This window comes from Crocodylus porosus, unplaced genomic scaffold (genome assembly GCF_001723895.1).
Source record: "Crocodylus porosus isolate Cpor-Errol unplaced genomic scaffold, CroPor_comp1, whole genome shotgun sequence".
Classification (NCBI taxonomy): Eukaryota; Metazoa; Chordata; order Crocodylia; family Crocodylidae; genus Crocodylus; species Crocodylus porosus.
Window position 1 is genome coordinate 37,274,675 of NW_017728951.1, and position 16,633 is coordinate 37,291,307.

The 16,633-nt window shown below is 48.0% G+C and overlaps 1 protein-coding gene across 1 annotated transcript; it reads left to right on the forward strand.

Annotated features, from left to right (window-relative positions):
* The first annotated feature begins 395 nt into the window (after window positions 1-395).
* Window positions 396-14,357, forward strand: WNT8B (Wnt family member 8B). Its single transcript, XM_019555542.1, has 5 exons — window positions 396-739; window positions 2,882-3,020; window positions 4,532-4,657; window positions 8,928-9,070; window positions 13,476-14,357. The coding sequence occupies exons 1-5, from the start codon at window positions 683-685 to the stop codon at window positions 14,031-14,033; spliced, it is 1,023 nt and encodes a 340-aa protein (XP_019411087.1). The 5' UTR covers window positions 396-682; the 3' UTR covers window positions 14,034-14,357.
* The last annotated feature ends 2,276 nt before the right edge of the window (window positions 14,358-16,633 follow it).

Here is a 16,633-nt window from a genome sequence, read left to right on the forward strand (position 1 = left end):
ATTTAGGGCATGTATTGTACAAGCAGGTCAACCCTCCTGGGTCAAGATACAGTCATTTTGAAATAGAAAACCATGTTGGAATGAGCCTGATAATGAAACAAGGAGAGAGAGGATGGGAGGGATAGCTGTGAGGAAGGAAGAGGGAATCACTTTGGTTGGGATGAAGACAGCTGTGCAGAGAGGGCCCACTTCCCCTGGAGATGGGGCAGCTCTTAGGACAAGAAAAGGAGACTGCTGTCCTTAAGTGTGTGCATGGGGCAAAGGGGTGGGGTGAGGGTGAACAGTATTTATGAAGAGCGGACAGAGCTGCCTAAGGATGGAGGGCTGTGAGGAGAGGAGCAAGGATGCAGCTGTGGGTTGGCAAGACCAAAGAGAGAAGTGGGTGTGCTGCCTCGGGTTAGGGAGCTGTGAGAAGAGGAAGGGAGGGTATTGTTTCACAGGTTGTGGGGCTGTGAGAAGGAGAGGAGAAAGCACTGTCACAAGGCAGGGGGAGCTGCAAGGTGAGGAGAGGGGTCAGTCTTCAGGGTGTGGACAGACAAAGAGGGTGAAGTAGAGCTCTGGCTTGGGGTGGAGCTGCCAGGAGGCCGCTGCTCAGAGGTGTGAGCAGTTCTGGGATGGTGAGCAGGGCACTGGAATTCCAGGCATTCCAACAAGCAGAGCTGCCATTGACTCCCGTTCACTGATGTTCTGTTCTCTTTCTTCCAGGTCAGTGAATAATTTTCTGATGACCGGTCCGAAGGTAAGACAAATCTCTTTGATCCTGATTCCACTAAACCCTGATGGGGACCTAGCTCCTTTCTTCTTTCTCCAGCCCTGGTGAGGGTGGCCTCCAGTTCTCCCAGTCACAGAGGAACCAGAAACACTCTGGAATAGGAGGCATTTCCATGCTGCTCTCTGGGAGACAACGGGTTCTACTTGCAGAGAGCAGAACGGGTTTTAGACCCTTGGGCCCAGGTGTAAGAATTGTGCTCACTGGCACCATCTGAGAATCTGGCTCACCACCTATCTTCCTGTAATCATATCTGGCTGTTCCCAAATACATTAGTTGGAAAGATTACTCCTGCCTCCCATCCAGCTGCACCTGCAATATAAGTTGGGTCCCATTCTTCCACCATTTCAAAGACAGCCTGGCATTGCTCACTCCCCTGAGACACTTCTGGGATGGAAAAGTACATCATATATATCCTCAGAGACACCACTTTGCCCTTCATGGCCCTTCATGCACTGGGAGACTAGGATGCCTCCTTCAGGTTGAGCAGCTCTTTATTTCCTTGACTTGGTGAGGTGTGTTTGTGGAAGGTGAAGCTCTTCAAAACATCACTGTGAAACAAAAGGTCAGAAAATTTTGTTTTGAAAATGGCAACATGACTATTTCAGTGCTTTTTAAATCTTTCCCCCAGCCCAACCTATTTGCCAAATTCACCCCAAGTCAGTGTGCTATTCTAGCTGCCCAAGAATTCTGGTTTTTGATGAACTCACTGTTCACAGAAAAAAATGTCCTGCTCTACTCAAAGCATTGCAACATTATGATGCAATGGCTTTACCCCAGAGCCCAGTGGCCTGGGAGAGGGTTCCCACACATCAGGGACAGCTAGGATGACAATCTCTTCAGCTCAGATTGTTTTCAAAGCTGAAGGAATTGGACTTTTTTGCATTTGTTTGGATCCAGTTTGGGAGAAGATGCAGATCCTGTGGGACTGATCTCATGTGACACGTAAATCAGTGCAGCTATTTATACCTTTTATTCCCTATGCCTGATTACATTTGACATGATTATGATATAGACCTGAAAAAGAATGTCTTGCATTTGAAAGCATGCCTAACTCTATCCCAACTATACAATCAATCCAGTAAAAATACCGCCCTAAGAAATCCATGCCTCTTGCATATTTTCTGGACTGTCATGACTACAACATCATTCTGTCACTACAAATTATAACACCTCCCTCATTCTTCTCATAAGAGGACCCCAAAGTACTTTACAAAGAAGGTCAGTATCATATCCCCATTATACAAGATGGGGAAACTGAGGCATAGAACTATAGGGTGATCAGCTACTCAATGACAGATCCCCAAAGAGAACCCATGTCTTACTGAGTCCCAGTGCAGTGATCACATAGCAACCACATAGAATTCAGGACTGTACATGACATGGGCTGGTCTTTACTGCTCTGCAAGCATAAATCAGTGTAACTCCTTTGGCTGGACACCAACTGAAAACCTGGCTGTCCACACCAGAGCAGAGGGAGGGAGTAGGAGCCAGGAACTCTGTTGTGCTACTCCCTTTGCTTCGGATGATTCCTGATCCCTGAGAAGACTAAATCCATTTCCCATCGGTCCTGTTCAGCTTTGTTCGAATAACTCAGTGGAAATGTCCACTGGGGACAGTCTGACCCTCAGCTAGCTGCCCAGGACTTTGACGAAGGGAGCAAGAACATTGACTGTTCCCTCTTTCTGCTGTTTTTATCGTGTAAATTCCAGAGCTGCCCAAATAATAGCACTTTAGCCCCTGTGACTGCCCAAGCTCTAGGGAACCACAGGTAGGTTAGGATTGCTATCCTCATGTGGCACTTGGGGATACTGAGGCACCAGGCAGTTAAGTGATTTGCACAATGCTCCACTAATGCATGAAGAGTTCCTCTTTCAAACCCCAGTGCAAACTGGAGCTGTGAAATTCTGTTTTGAAACATAACAGTGACCACTGCCATGCTTAACTGGGTGCTCAGCAGTGACTTGGCAGTGGTCCAGGAGTGGCCCCCACTGACTTGTTTCACTGTGCCCAGTGGTGAGGCAGGTTGGTGGGGGACTGTGTGGAGTCCCCTCCCACTGCTACTCTCCTTGAAAAACTACCTTCCATTCTGACAACTGTCTTCTCTTGTAGGCGTACCTCATTTACTCCAGTAGTGTGGCCGCTGGAGCACAGAGCGGCATCGAGGAGTGCAAATTCCAGTTTGCTTGGGACCGCTGGAACTGCCCTGAGAGAGCACTGCAGCTCTCCAGCCATGGTGGGCTGCGTAGTGGTAAGGAAAGAATTGGATACAGCTACTGGGACCCTTTCACCACAGGTTAGAGCCCACAGGGCCCTCCTTGCTTCACTGTGGTCTCCCTCTCCTGGGTTCCACTTCCACGCATTATGTTAGAATCTCTCTCTCCAAGGCATCGTCTCTCTGGAGACATCTTTTTGGGGGACCTTTCAGCCATCCATGTTTTGGGAACAGGATTCTAGCCCAGGCAGCATGGGGACATTGCAATGCAAACATCACAACAGGGCTCTAGCTGGCTCAGGACCAGGCTGTTTACAATAGACTCAGACCTGGCTGGTTGAGGTTTTCCACTGAAATGCCTGCCAACCCTGTGACGAGGAGCCATGAAAACTAGTCCAAAGCTCCCTGAGGAGGAGATGGCTAGATCCTACCAGGCATTCTGTTCTTGGGAAACAGGCCAGTCCCTAGAAACTGCCACTGATGTGCTGTGAGAAAGATGTGGGAGGCTACGAGCAGGCCTAAGTTGAAAGAAAAGGCAAGCAGGGGGAGTTGGCTAAAGAGAGAAGCTCAGTCACATTTTCTGGCCCACCAATGCTCCTCAGAGGCTGAGTTACAATCCCTGCCCAGCCTCAGGACTTCTACACTGGTGACTTGAGCCACTGCAGGGGAAGTAAAGTAGCTGATAGCTGCCACAGACATATATGGTGGGGTATGGAAATGCCTCAGCCTCGTCAGCACTTTTCTTACCCCCTGGCATCCAGGGGGAAGATGTCACTCCCTAGACCCAAGCCCCTTAATTACACACATGCTACTGGGGCTGAGTTCCCACCTTCTGGATGCAGGGGACTGCTGGGCCCTAGGGCAATGGATTAGAGAAGTGGTTCCAAGGGTCTTGTCACCAGCCTGGAAGGCTGGGGCTGGAGGGGTTGCAGTGGGATGCAGATCCCTTTATACCAAGGTTTACCACCACACATCCAGCCCTGGCTTATATTTTCTGTTAACCAAAGATTGTTACCATCTGGTGATCTCGCTGAGATAAGTGAATAGTTTCAACCCAGTTACTAGTGGGCAGGTTCAGTCTCACTGCAGGTCCTGAATGGCCCCCTTTGGCTGGTGGTCTCAGCAGAGGCCAAGATTTGAGCAGACCATGGGGACTGATCTGATGCCTAGAGCAGGTCCCAGCAGCTCTAAGCTGATGTATGTTGGCAGCCTTCCATGTGTGAGGTTTGCACAGGGAATGGCCATCAGCCCTGACCAATTTCAGGGCTTTCCAGTCAGTGTATTTCACCAGTGTTAAATTCACTTATGCATTCTCCGCAACAGGATAAAGCTGTTCTGCTCACCCTGGGTCCTCTGCTCTCCATGTAGCCCAGGCAAAAGGGAGAAAGTACAAAACTAATCCACTCCATATTCTCTCATCTCTGACCCACTGGGACCAGCTATTCGCATCTTTGCTTCCTGTCCAACCTCCCCCATGGCGGGAGCTGATTTTATCCCTGACCCTGCAGTGAAGTCTTTAGCCTCTGCTTTGTGTTCTTGCCTGACAGCAAACCGTGAAACAGCTTTTGTCCATGCCATCAGCTCAGCAGGTGTCATGTACACACTGACTCGGAACTGCAGCCTAGGAGATTTTGACAACTGCGGCTGTGATGACTCCCGTAATGGACAGTTGGGTAAGAACCAGATCTGCTGTAATCTCTGCATCACGCCCCATGGTTATAGAGGTCTTGAGCAAAGAAGGGGGCAGAAGGACATCTCTTAACTCCTCTCAACTCCCCTAGGGAGAAAATAGCTCCTTCCTGTGGGGTCAGGAAATGTTCCAGGGCCAGAGCCTCAGCTCCTATGAGTCAGCGTAGCTCCATGGAAGTTGGTGGTGCCACACCAGTGTCCACCAGTTGAGGATCTGGGTCTGAATTTCTTGTCTAAATAGCATAGCTCATGTAATGTAGCTGATTTTTCCCTCACTGATACTGGTGTAAATCAGGAGCAACTCCATTGATGGCAGTAAACGTGGTACCAATATAAATCCAGCATAGGTGTGGGGAGAATCTGAACCAAGAGTCTAAACATGAGGGCTGCTAGACAAGCTTTAACAAACATTTTTTCAGCAGTGTTTGCCTGTTCATCAACATCTTCCTCTTCTGTGAGCAGGGTACAATTTCAACAAAGTTCTGCTAGAAACCAGAAGTCCCATCACAAACCTGGCTGGATTCTTGCTAAGATACCCACTAGGCTGCTCAGAAGTCTGTCTGTTGGCCTACTTGTAGGTCAGAGACCTCATAGCTTCTGGGGTCTGCAGACCTAAGGAAGAAAGCTATCTGAACCATTTCTAAACAGGGACCCCAAAGCTTCCAAACTCCCCTGCTCTGAGGCTCCATTCCCTTTTCCTTTCACACCAAATGCACTGAAACAAAACCCTGAGTGAATAGTTAATGTTCTCCACTCAGCATTATTAAGCAGTCTGGGACAAACTGAACATGGCTATCTAGCCAATTTGGCTTTATTAAGTTTAAAAGAAGCCAGTTTTTTGATGCCCACATTTTTGCTCAGCTAATCTGTGGGACAGTTGGATGACAAGGCAACCAAATTCATTGCTTCACTCGCATTGTAAGAGGAGACTGTGGTGCATCAGGAGGCATACAGGGTAGCTGGGGAGTCCATCCTGTAATGGAATATAAGACCCCTGAAAGACAAATGCCATGACACACCACAGCAACATTTCAGCATTGCCTCCAGTTTAATCTGGATTTTTCCATTCTGACATTCATTCAGTCCTTTGTGTATTGAATACCTTGAAACTCAGTTCAGTACAATGCACCTACTTGTAGCACAAACCCCTTGATTCACAAGTTATCTGTGAATATTTGCATTATTGTGAATGTCAGTGTGTATTTTCTATTTGCAGCATTATTGAGAAAGCACGCTCTGATAACCCACCAGAGAGAACAGCACGTGGAAATCCAAGCCATTCTGGAGAGGGCCTGTGCCTCATATTAACCTTTCTGAAGATGCCAGTTGATGTGTAGATACTTTAGGAAGTCATGGCAGGTTAAAGACATGGGAGTGCAGGGGAAGTTAATGACTTGAATGAGGAGCATAGAGCCCTTTTACACCGAACTGAGATGAAATGACATAGATTCATGGAGTCATAGACACTAGGGTCAGGAGGGACCTGAACAGATCATTGAGTCCGACCCCCTGCCTAGGTAGGGAAGAGTGGAGGGGTCAGATGACCCCAGCCAGATGCCTATCCAGCCTTCTCTTAAAGACCCCCAAGGTAGGGAGAGCACTACCAGCTCCTTGATGGGAATCATGACAAATTACTTCCATTCAGTCAGAACTTTCTATCCAAAACAGTCCCCAAATGTTTTATAAGCCACAGCCTGTTCAGACAATGACAAGTCCTGTTGCTGATTTACACCAGCTGGGGATCTGGCCCCTTTTCTGAAACCCTTCCAATCATCCTCTTTCTTTCCACACTGCTTTGGGACTCTCAGCATCTGTGCCCGGGAGGCTAGACTGATGTGTAAATATGAGGAGGGGAGGAGGCAAGAGGGGTTGATGGCCCCATGGCTGCCATTTGCTTGGGGCCACCAAAAAACAGATTTTTACACCCTGCGGCAGTGTGGCCCTTCAGGGCACAGTCAACCTGTGGCAGGGACGGTGGCAGTGTGCCCCTTCAGAGCACAGTCAACCTGTGGCAGGCACCCCTCCACTCCCCTCCCCTCCCAGACCCCTCTCAGCAGAGCTACCCCTCACTTCTACCAAAAACCAAACTATCACACAAAGGCTTTGGAAATTCAGCTCCACCTTGAAGTGTAACCACAAAAAATAGCATGGTTTCACCTCATATTAATTATCTGCCAAGTGACTCCTGGTCTGACATGCTCATTATATAAGCACTCCTGAGTTATTTTTTTTCAGGCTGGGTTTTTTGCCAGCTTCCCCCTTTCTGTAATACAGGTTTAAAAAACCCAGCTGTGGGCTCAGTGATACCTGTGCCCGTCCCTTGTCTGTCTTGGGTTTCTGTAGCTGAGTGGAGCTTAGTAAACAGTCTCCACCTACCCCCCCCCCCAAAAAAAAACAAAACAAAACAGACATCAGGCCCCTGTCATTGGAGTGAACTTTGCTGGAATAGCTGGAGTGAAAAGCAATCATTTTATTCACCAAAACCAGCAGCTGTGAAACCCAAATGCACAGATCCCCTGAGCTGGGTAGCATTTTCACATAGCAGAGTGGCTGTCAAAAGGATTTTTTGCTGTTTAAGTAGCACAGCTGGACATAGGCATGGGTGAACCAGGCAGCTGCCCAGGGCCTGGACGGAAAGGAGGTCTGAAAATGGTAATTTGTTTTCCATTGTCCGATTATTATTATCATTATCTCCAGTGAAGGGGGGCCTGATACTAAAAGTTAGTCCGGGGATACCAGGAGTCTAGGTATGGTGCTGTTAAGTAGTTAAAGTGTTTTTCATTTTTAAAAGCATCAAATAGGGCCCCCGCATTCAATCTCCCTAAATTTATCTTTATGGATTGCCTAGAAAGGGTTTCCCCAGACTCTGTGCCACTTGCCTTTAACACTTGGTCCAGCCCCACTTGCACACTTCATACTGCCTTATCTGTGAATGATCCCGCAGTTTTGGAATGAGTTGGCTGGGACTGAACATGTGCAGGGAGGCTGCTCTGAGATGCTGTAATTACTGCAGTAGACATCACATGTATCAGCATCCCTGTACTGAAAAATGGTGGCAGAACACTTTAAACTGGAGCTTGTTTGACAAACTTTAGTTCAAAGTACCCTGCCACCATTTTTCAACAGAGGGACACTGATACATGTGAGGCTCCAGGTACTTATTTAGTAAGGCTCTTGGAGCTACACTATTTAAAGTGCCCTCCCTCCCCCACCTCCAAGAGCTTGTTTATAAATGCGCTTAGTTTTTGCCTGTAGTATGTTTAGCTCTGACTTAAAAACCATGTTGAGCTCTTGATCTTTGCATCCTGAGGGGTGCATGGCGTCTGTGGAACTTATACCACAGAACTGAAGGACAACTGGAATGGAAAGTCCTACCCTGAATCAGTCTGACCCCTTTGATTTACTCTTATCACTGATCTGGGCTCATGAATTACCCTTACCACTAGCAGAAGGCAGATAAGGGTGGCACTTAGAGACTCAAAGAGGCATGAGCCTTTGTAGGCAACAACCTAGTTCATCAGATGATAACCACTGAGGGGTTTAAGACCCCTCAGGTTTAAAGTAAATGAATGCTTTTGCCTCTGTGGTGGGTCTAGACTAGGATGTTTAAGGTACCAGTAAAGGTACTTTCGGAAGTACTAGAGCATGGCACAGTATGAGCAAGTACTACACCATACAAGCAGCACACACTTAGATTTTCCTGCTACATCACTGTAGCGGCACACTATAAACAGGGAGTGAACTGCTATAGTAATGTAGCAGATGATCATGTGTAGACCCGTGGGATTGCTACATCACCGTAACACACCATATAGTGATGTAGCACATCACTGTGTCACCATAGGGCAACATGCAGATGCACCCAGTGAGTCTTTAACATATATAAATCTGATCCAGTTAAAGTTGAGAGGGGTAACAATTTAACACCTGCTAAAGGCACACTGCCTTCATTAAAGTGAACACATGATGTCAGGAAATAGCTTTCAGCTCTTAGAAAGTCTCTGGATTCATGAGATGTTTTCCCTGGGAAGATCTAGCTTCTGCTCCCTGTCTGGTTCACTCAGGAGCCACTATCCAACCTTGAATGAGGCTGAGAGGAGAGGAGCTGAAAACATAAAAAGGCAAAGGACTCTTTGCATTTGCCACAGAAATGGCAACCATGCTGCATCCTAGCCCTGGAGCAGTGCCATGCTGTACCTGCAGAATCCAGGAAGGTGAATTGCCTTGACCTGCCCATCTTGTCTCTTTCTACAGGTGGACAAGGCTGGCTCTGGGGAGGCTGCAGTGATAATGTGGGCTTTGGGGAAGCCATTTCCAAGCAGTTTGTGGATGCACTTGAGACAGGACAAGATGCCAGAGCAGCAATGAACTTGCACAACAATGAGGCTGGCAGAAAGGTGAGGCCCTTTCTCTCTATCAGGAAATGAATAGGTCAGTAAGAAAGACAGGTTTTCCTGTGCTAGTTGATTAGTTGCTCCGTTATTCTTATACAAACTGTGGCTAATATCAGATATTCAAGAGAAGGTCAAAAGAAGTGATTGCAGAGCCAAGCATGGGGAGAGAAGAGAGCCAGGAAGACATTATGGTGGGGCAGAGGCAGGGCCAAGGTCAGGGGCAGAAGCTGGCAGGTAGAGGTGGATCTCAGTCCTGCTCCTCCTCATTGGTGGCCCTGTCTGCAGCCAGAAAAGCCCTACTTCATTCATTGCTCACTGACAACCGGTGAAGCTGTTGAGCCCTAGCGTACTCACGGTCATGCAGGGGTTTGCATCAAATAGCTTATTCTAGTGCATAATTCAGGTGCAGCTCTACTGACTGCTGGCCAGCCCTGGAGCCTAAAGAATGACAAAGTCTGGGTAATTATTCATCAGTCCTAAGGTACCAAACTCACCAGGATCATTATAATTACACCCCTGCTAGCCTGTGAGCTGCTTTCATCCAGTCATGTTACATGTTACCCCATACTTTTTTCTTTTTAGTCCCTGGAGCCAATGTAACACAGGTCTTCCTTAGGCAACACCTACCTGAACTAGAGGTCACAAAATGAAACTAGTAGGCATTAAGCTTAAGACTAAGACAATGAAGTTCTTTTTCACACAGCAGGTACTCATTGCCACAAGATGTTGTGAAAACTGACAGTTTAGCCAGATTCAAACAGGGATTGGATGAATTCCTGGAGGAAAGGGGCACCAGTAGCTGTTGAGCATGGGAGTTAGGGGTACAACCTCTGAATCAGAATTTCCTAGACCTAGACCTTAAATGCTGGAGGCTGCAAGTGGAAAAGAAAAAGTGGAAAAAACCCTGGCCATACCCAGTTCTCTCTCCCTTTCAGCATCCAGTCTCTGCCACTGTGTGACACAGCATACTGGGCAAGATGGCCTTATGCTCTGACCCAGCAAGTGGGAATTCTTATGTTTTTATGTTCAACCTCTGTTTAGCAGCTCTGGCTTTCAGTATCATACAAGAGGCTTGTCATTCCTGGGTCACTCTTTCATCCTCTTATGAATATATTGAATACATTCAGTATATATGGGAGTGATCGTCCTCAATAGTACTGTTTCCAAATGGATTCACTGAATATTTATACTAAAGTGGTTACTGTTTCATGTGCCAGTTCCTTCACTATTCTGAAATCAAGATTATCTGCAGCTCTCAATTTTGTCATAGATGTTGGGCTTTCATCTAGACTGATAATTCCAATAATAGTGTCCCAGTTCCCATTTAGTAGCCAATAGGGTTGTGCGAAGCTTCGATCCCTCATTCAATTTGGTGGCTGAATCTCCAAATCTGAATCGAATCAGAGGACGCTTTAAATTCTCTGAATCGAATCAGAACCCTCCAAATCGATTCGGAAAGATTCGGAGATTCGGACACAGACACAGCTTTAAATGCTTTTTCTACATACTTCTGGGTATCAGGGGCTCATGAGTGCTGTGATGCTGGGGCACATGGAGTGTCCCACTGAAGTATGGGGGGGCTTTCCAGCGCACTCAGCAACAGACCCAGAAGTGGACCAGAAGCACTTCAGGTCCACTTCCGGGTCCGCCAGGGAGTGCACGGGGGGGAGGGGTCCCCTGTGCCTCCCTGGCTCAGTGACTGGTGCCTCCTGGGTCTGGGGGGGGCACCTGGGGTCCCCCATGGCCAATTCCCGAGCTAGGGGGATGCAGGGGAGGCTCCCTGCATGCTTCCTAGGAGACCTGGAAGTGGACCGGAAGTACTTCCAGTCCACTTCCAGGTTCACCACCGAGCACGTGGAGGGCCCCCCTGCACTCCTGTGGGATGCTCCATGCGCCCCAGCATCGCAGCGATCATAAGCCATGCTGGTACCTCAAGGTATGTAGAAAAAACTTTTAAAGCTGTGTCTATGTCTGAATTGCTGATTCTCCAAATCAGTGTTGAATCTTCAGATTCAGATTTAGCCGAATCGAATCAGAGATAGTGATATGAATCAACAAATAGAATCACTGTCTCTGATTTGGGCCAAATCCAAATCGAATACGACCCGTTTCACGCACCCCTACTGTATAGGCTTTTGCTCTTTGTTTTTATCTCCTTCGCAAGGTTAAATCATTGGCCATTCACACTGTATCTCTCCATTCTTTCATCAGGGAAAGACGTTTCTCCTTACAGATCAGTTCTATTATCCATTGTTACTGGATCCTCTGACTATTCTTAATGGCCATTTGAGAGTCCTCTGAATCCATGTAGGTTAGTCCTTTCCTACGTGTTTTCTTCTTCTGCTTGGGATGTGAGCTCCCATGAATATTTCTCCTTTTGCCTTAAAGTAGTTCCATGACACTTCTCCATCTAAGTCCTTTAGCTCTTAATTCCAGTCAACTTCTTTAACTTAGTTTCTCAAATAAAGACTTTCTGAAGTCCAAAACATTTATTGTAAACCTATTCTTGTTTGTCCTCTCCAGCAATTTAAACTGAAATGAACTGTTTGCTCGATTCCAGATTTTTTTCCATGACCAGTTCTTCTAGAAAGTCCCAACCTAGCTATAACATACCATTACCTCTTGTTGGCACAATAGCCACTTGATAGAGAAATCTCAGTTAACTGTTCCAAAAATATCTGCACTCTACCATTATTGGTAGCATTTGTTATTAAGTCTAAAGCAGGTAAATTGACATCTCACATAATTATACAGTTTCCAGTGTTACTACATTCTCCCCAAAGCTTAGCTATTTCTGAATCTAAACCTGGGGTTCTATAACCCCACTCCCAACACAATCGTTTTAAAGCAGCTTTGTTATTAATCCTTCCTAGCGTAAATTTAACCCTGACATATCCTGTTTTGTCTATGCCAGTGGTGCTAAACCTTTATCCCAGTGGGCCAGATGGGCAGGATTCAGTCCATCTGTGGGCTGGATTGGGCTGGTAGTCCTGAATCAGCAATCTAGGCAGGCTTAGTAGGCACTGTCCAGATGTGCGGGGGTGGGGCTTGATCCCCTACAGGGAAAGGAGTGTGACTTGCCCCTCACCCAGGAGAAAGGGGATGTAGCCCGGTCCCAACCCAGCCTGTTGCAGTAAGGGCGTGTGGCTTGGCCCCAGCTTGACTCCATGGAGGGATAGGGGGCATGGCTTGGCTCAGATGTCAGAGGGAGGAGACATAGCTCAGTCCCATGGGGGGAAAGGACTACAGCCCAGCTGTGCCCAGCCATGTGGCAACTGGAGTTTGGGAATTTGGCCGGGGGGGGGCAAATTTCCCAACTTGTGGGGTGCCTTGCAGGCCAAATGCAGTGGCTCCATGGGCTGCATTTGGCCATGGGCCAGAGGTTGACCATCTCTGGTCTATGCAATTGCTTTTTATTCCCTTCCAGTCTACTATTTCATTAATATATAGTGCTGCCTCACTGCCTTTACTTTTATTTCTGTCCTTCCTAAGAAGTGTGTATTCTTCAATATATGTATTTCAGTCATAGCTAGTGATCCACCATATTTCCATTATTCCTATGTCTGTTTTTCCCCTCACACTAGGAGGTTAACTTGAGCCATAATCCATCTGCTTAGCAGTGAGGACACAGACTTACAGAGCACAGAGAAGTACTCCCTCAGTTGATATGATTCATCTGGCAAAAATCTTAGTGCATGTTAGTCCAAAGAACCATGGGTGGTTCCTTCAGGCAGAGATGGGAAAGAGCAGAAATGGGAAAATGCATGTAGGGTTTTGCTGTGGGGATGCTTGCATCTGGGGTAGCCTCAACAAGGTGCTCAAAACCCAGGTGCCAATCAGAATACAAGCCATAAGGGGCAGTTTCCTTGCTGGAAGCAGAAGTGCCATGCCTTGCCCTATGAGGTTAGACAGAGACTGTCATGTAATTTTGGTCCAGCATTTAAATATGGAGGAGAGAAGGGGATTGACAAACACAGCTGCCTTTAGTTCCAGTTCAAAGAGTTTGGTTCTTTCATTTTAAATCTCTACCTGCCATGCCGTATTTGCAGCCCAAACAGAACAGCTTGGCACCGCTGCCAAAAGCAAAACCCAGTGTGTATGAAGTGAAGCAGATTCATTTTGGTCTTTCCTTCCACACAGAGCAGGGTGTGCAACAGCATCACCATAACGCTTGCTGCCGCTGTGGTGCCCACAGCCCTTGTAGAGTCCTTTCTGTGTTGATCTCTTAGTTCAGACACCAGATTGGATTGGATTTACCTCCAAGATTTTACCTTGACATTGTCCCTTTAACTAAAAAGGGGTTAACCTTCCTGGCAACTAGAGGTAGATTGCAACACACCGCAAGAAAGCGTGTCCTGGATTATGGGCCTCATTCTGACACCCTCTCTGCCTCCCCCCCTATCTCTAGGCAGTGAAAGGGACCATGAAACGGACTTGTAAGTGCCATGGAGTGTCGGGCAGCTGCACCACCCAGACCTGCTGGCTGCAGCTGCCCGAGTTCCGGGAGGTGGGCACCTATCTCAAGGAGAAGTACCACAAGGCCCTGAAAGTGGACCTGCTGCAAGGGGCAGGCAACAGCGCTGCTAACCGGGGCGCCATCACTGAGACCTTCAGCTCCATCTCCAAGAAGGAGCTGGTCCACTTGGAAGACTCCCCTGACTACTGCCTGGAGAACAAGACTCTGGGGCTGCTGGGAACTGAGGGCAGGGAGTGCCTTAAGCGCGGCAAGGCACTGAGCAAGTGGGAGAAGCGGAGCTGCCGGCGGCTGTGTGGGGATTGTGGGTTGGCAGTGGAAGAGCGCCGGGCTGAGATGGTGTCCAGCTGCAACTGCAAGTTCCACTGGTGCTGTGCCGTGCGGTGCGAGCAGTGCCGCAAGAGGGTCACCAAGTACTTCTGTGTCCGCAAGGAGAAGCGGGAGCGGAGTGGGGGTGGCGGAGCTACCCGCAAGCTCAAGAGGAAGCCTTAGCACCCTTCCATGGCCCCATTGCCCCTTCACCCATGGGCAGCAGGTTCTCCCATCTCTGGTCTAGTCCAAAAGCCCAGCCCCTAAAATCCAGAGCCACATCATTGCCTGCTGCAGGGGTGACTCTGGATTTGAGGCAAACTGCAGTTTTAGCCTGTGTCCCCGCAGCAAGCACATCATCATTGCGAGTGAGCCACAGAACCTTCCTGTCCCAGCTGCCTGCACCATGCTAGTAGTCTAGATTGGCAAAACTGGGTAGTAGCACTGGAAACTTCAGGGAGTGCAAGAAGCCCTTGCTGGGTCTGGACAGCAGCCCTGTAGCATAGTCCACCCCTGTAGCATAGCCACTGAGGGGCTTGCTAAATATTCTTGGCATCTAGTCCTGCAAAGGCAGAGGGCATTCTTCCTCTTTACTGGGCCCTGAGAAATCACTTCATTTTTACTGGGCCCTGAGATCAAAGGAAAAGAGATGGTGTGAAAACCCTCACTCCCAGAGACATTCCCAGCCTGGCCTTTAAAAAAGTAAAAAAAGCCAGCTCTCTTTCTCATCCTTGGAGCATATGCAAGTCTCTACCATGCACTGCAGTGTTAAGTCAAAGAAGCTCTGGCAGAAGTGTTCAAGGTGCCACTGACTTGCCTAATAAGTAACTGTTGGAAAGACCTTTGCTAGGGATCCCATGACTTGCTGCCGATAATGCTTCCTCTGCCTTTCCAGAGCCTCTGCATCTGTGTTGCCCTGCAGCGGCCAGTGTCCTTTCCCCATAAAGCCCTCACATGCTCTCCTTGATCACAGCTCTAACCACTCCTGCCTGTTTCTCCCCAAGTCCCTGGTGAGGGGGAGCTGAGCACATTCCTGCTGGTGTATTTTCCAAGCACTCTTACTCCTTGCGCTAACTACTAAACGCTTTCTCCTAGTCTGAGAGAATCATGTTGGTAACTATTTAATTGTGTTGTAAATAGGCAAGTTAAGCACTTTGAAGTTTAATTTATTGCACAGTTTCTGTGATGTATGAGTAACCGTTTGCTTTGCCATTTATTGTATATATTCCTCAGGCTAAGCAAGTGTTGTAAAGTTTGGGCTGATTCATCTGTGGTCCTCACAAAGGGTCAGGATATGTTATATCAGCCATGAGATCTGGGGAGTTCACAGCACTGTCACCATAACTAGGAGCTTCCCCACGGGATCTGTGTTTATCACCTGCTCAGCTGTTTGAGGTTTCTTTTAGACTGATCAGAAGCCAGTGTAGCAAAACGACTGGCTACTTGACCTGTCATGTAGCCAGTGTTTGTAAACCAATAGTGAATGCAATAAATCAGTAGCCAAGTGCTTGCAAAATGCTGGTGTCTCTTCAGTCATTGGGATTTTTTTTCTTTTGAAACACCTACATATTTTAGCAATTATTGCTCTAGAGACCATGATCCCCCATGTATCCATTGAAATGGGATATCTTGAGCAGAAGCAAGACAATCTTCCTCTGTACAATTTCTCCAATGTGTTTTGATTGCCTCTAAAAAGGTAAGAAGGGGAATAAGTCTCTCTGAGTCATTCAGGTCTTGACACTTCTTCCTGAGGTTGCCAACAAGGCAGGCCAATTGCAGTGCTGTTATTTATAGTGTGGACATACTACGGACCCAGTTGAAACCTGGCAACCAATTTGCCATATTGGGCAGCTAGCTGTATGACAATAGAGACACTCATTTTCCAGCCAGTGTCACCCAGTCATAGAGTCAACGAGTGGGAAGGGACCTAGACAGATCAAGTCTGACCCCCTGCCATGGGCAGGAAGGAGCACTGGGGGTGGCAGGGGTCAGAAGACCCCAGCCAGGTGCCTGTCCAGTCTCCTCTTGAAGTTCTCCAGGGAAGGTGAGAGCACCACCTCTCTGGGAAGCCTGTTCCAGGCTCTGGCCACCCTTACCGTGAAGTAGTTCTTCCTAATATCTAACCTAAACCTATCCTCCCTCAGCTTGTGGCCATTGTTCCTGGTGACTCCAAGGGGGGCCCTGGTGAACAGACTTTCCCCGAGTCCCTGCTGGTGGCCCCTGATAAGGTTGTAGGCAGCCACGAGATCCCCCCTCAGTCTCCTCTTGCGGAGACTGAAGAGATTCAGGTCCCTCAGCCTCTCCCCACAGGGCTGGCCACAGAGGCCCCTAACCATATGAGTGGCCTCCTCTGGACCCTCTCCAGGTTCTCCATGTCCCTCTTGAAGTGCGGAGCCCAGTCCACTTCTACCTCAGTCTTTTTTGGACACTCCATGTCTGGATGCTTCTTCTGAGGATGAGGATATGGGGGCCTAATTCTGATGGGGTGGTTTTTGATAGAGACATCTACAATTTGGCTGACTCCCTGCATCTCACCTTACATAGGTCACCTTTGAGCCGTTGGATGGCAGATCTTGGGATGCATGGAGATTTATGCGGGTCAGCTGGCAAGTGCTTACCTGTTGAACAGATGCTGGAGGTGGTTTGAGGGCTGATGTTGGAAATGGGAGGGCTAGAGATTACATTTTCTATTGACTCACCCTCGGCTCCTTAATCTGAGGCACGTATTTCCCACTGGATCTCAGGATGCCCTATTTATACAGCCACCTTCACAGGGCTATGCA

Bases quoted from the DNA above. Each gene is read 5' to 3' on its own strand.
- WNT8B (XM_019555542.1), top strand. From the start codon at position 683: ATGTTCTGTTCTCTTTCTTCCAGGTCAGTGAATAATTTTCTGATGACC. The intron at 3,021-4,531 runs GTAAGGAAAGAA...CTTGCCTGACAG, and splicing joins CCATGGTGGGCTGCGTAGTG to CAAACCGTGAAACAGCTTTT. The intron at 4,658-8,927 runs GTAAGAACCAGA...CTCTTTCTACAG, and splicing joins CTCCCGTAATGGACAGTTGG to GTGGACAAGGCTGGCTCTGG.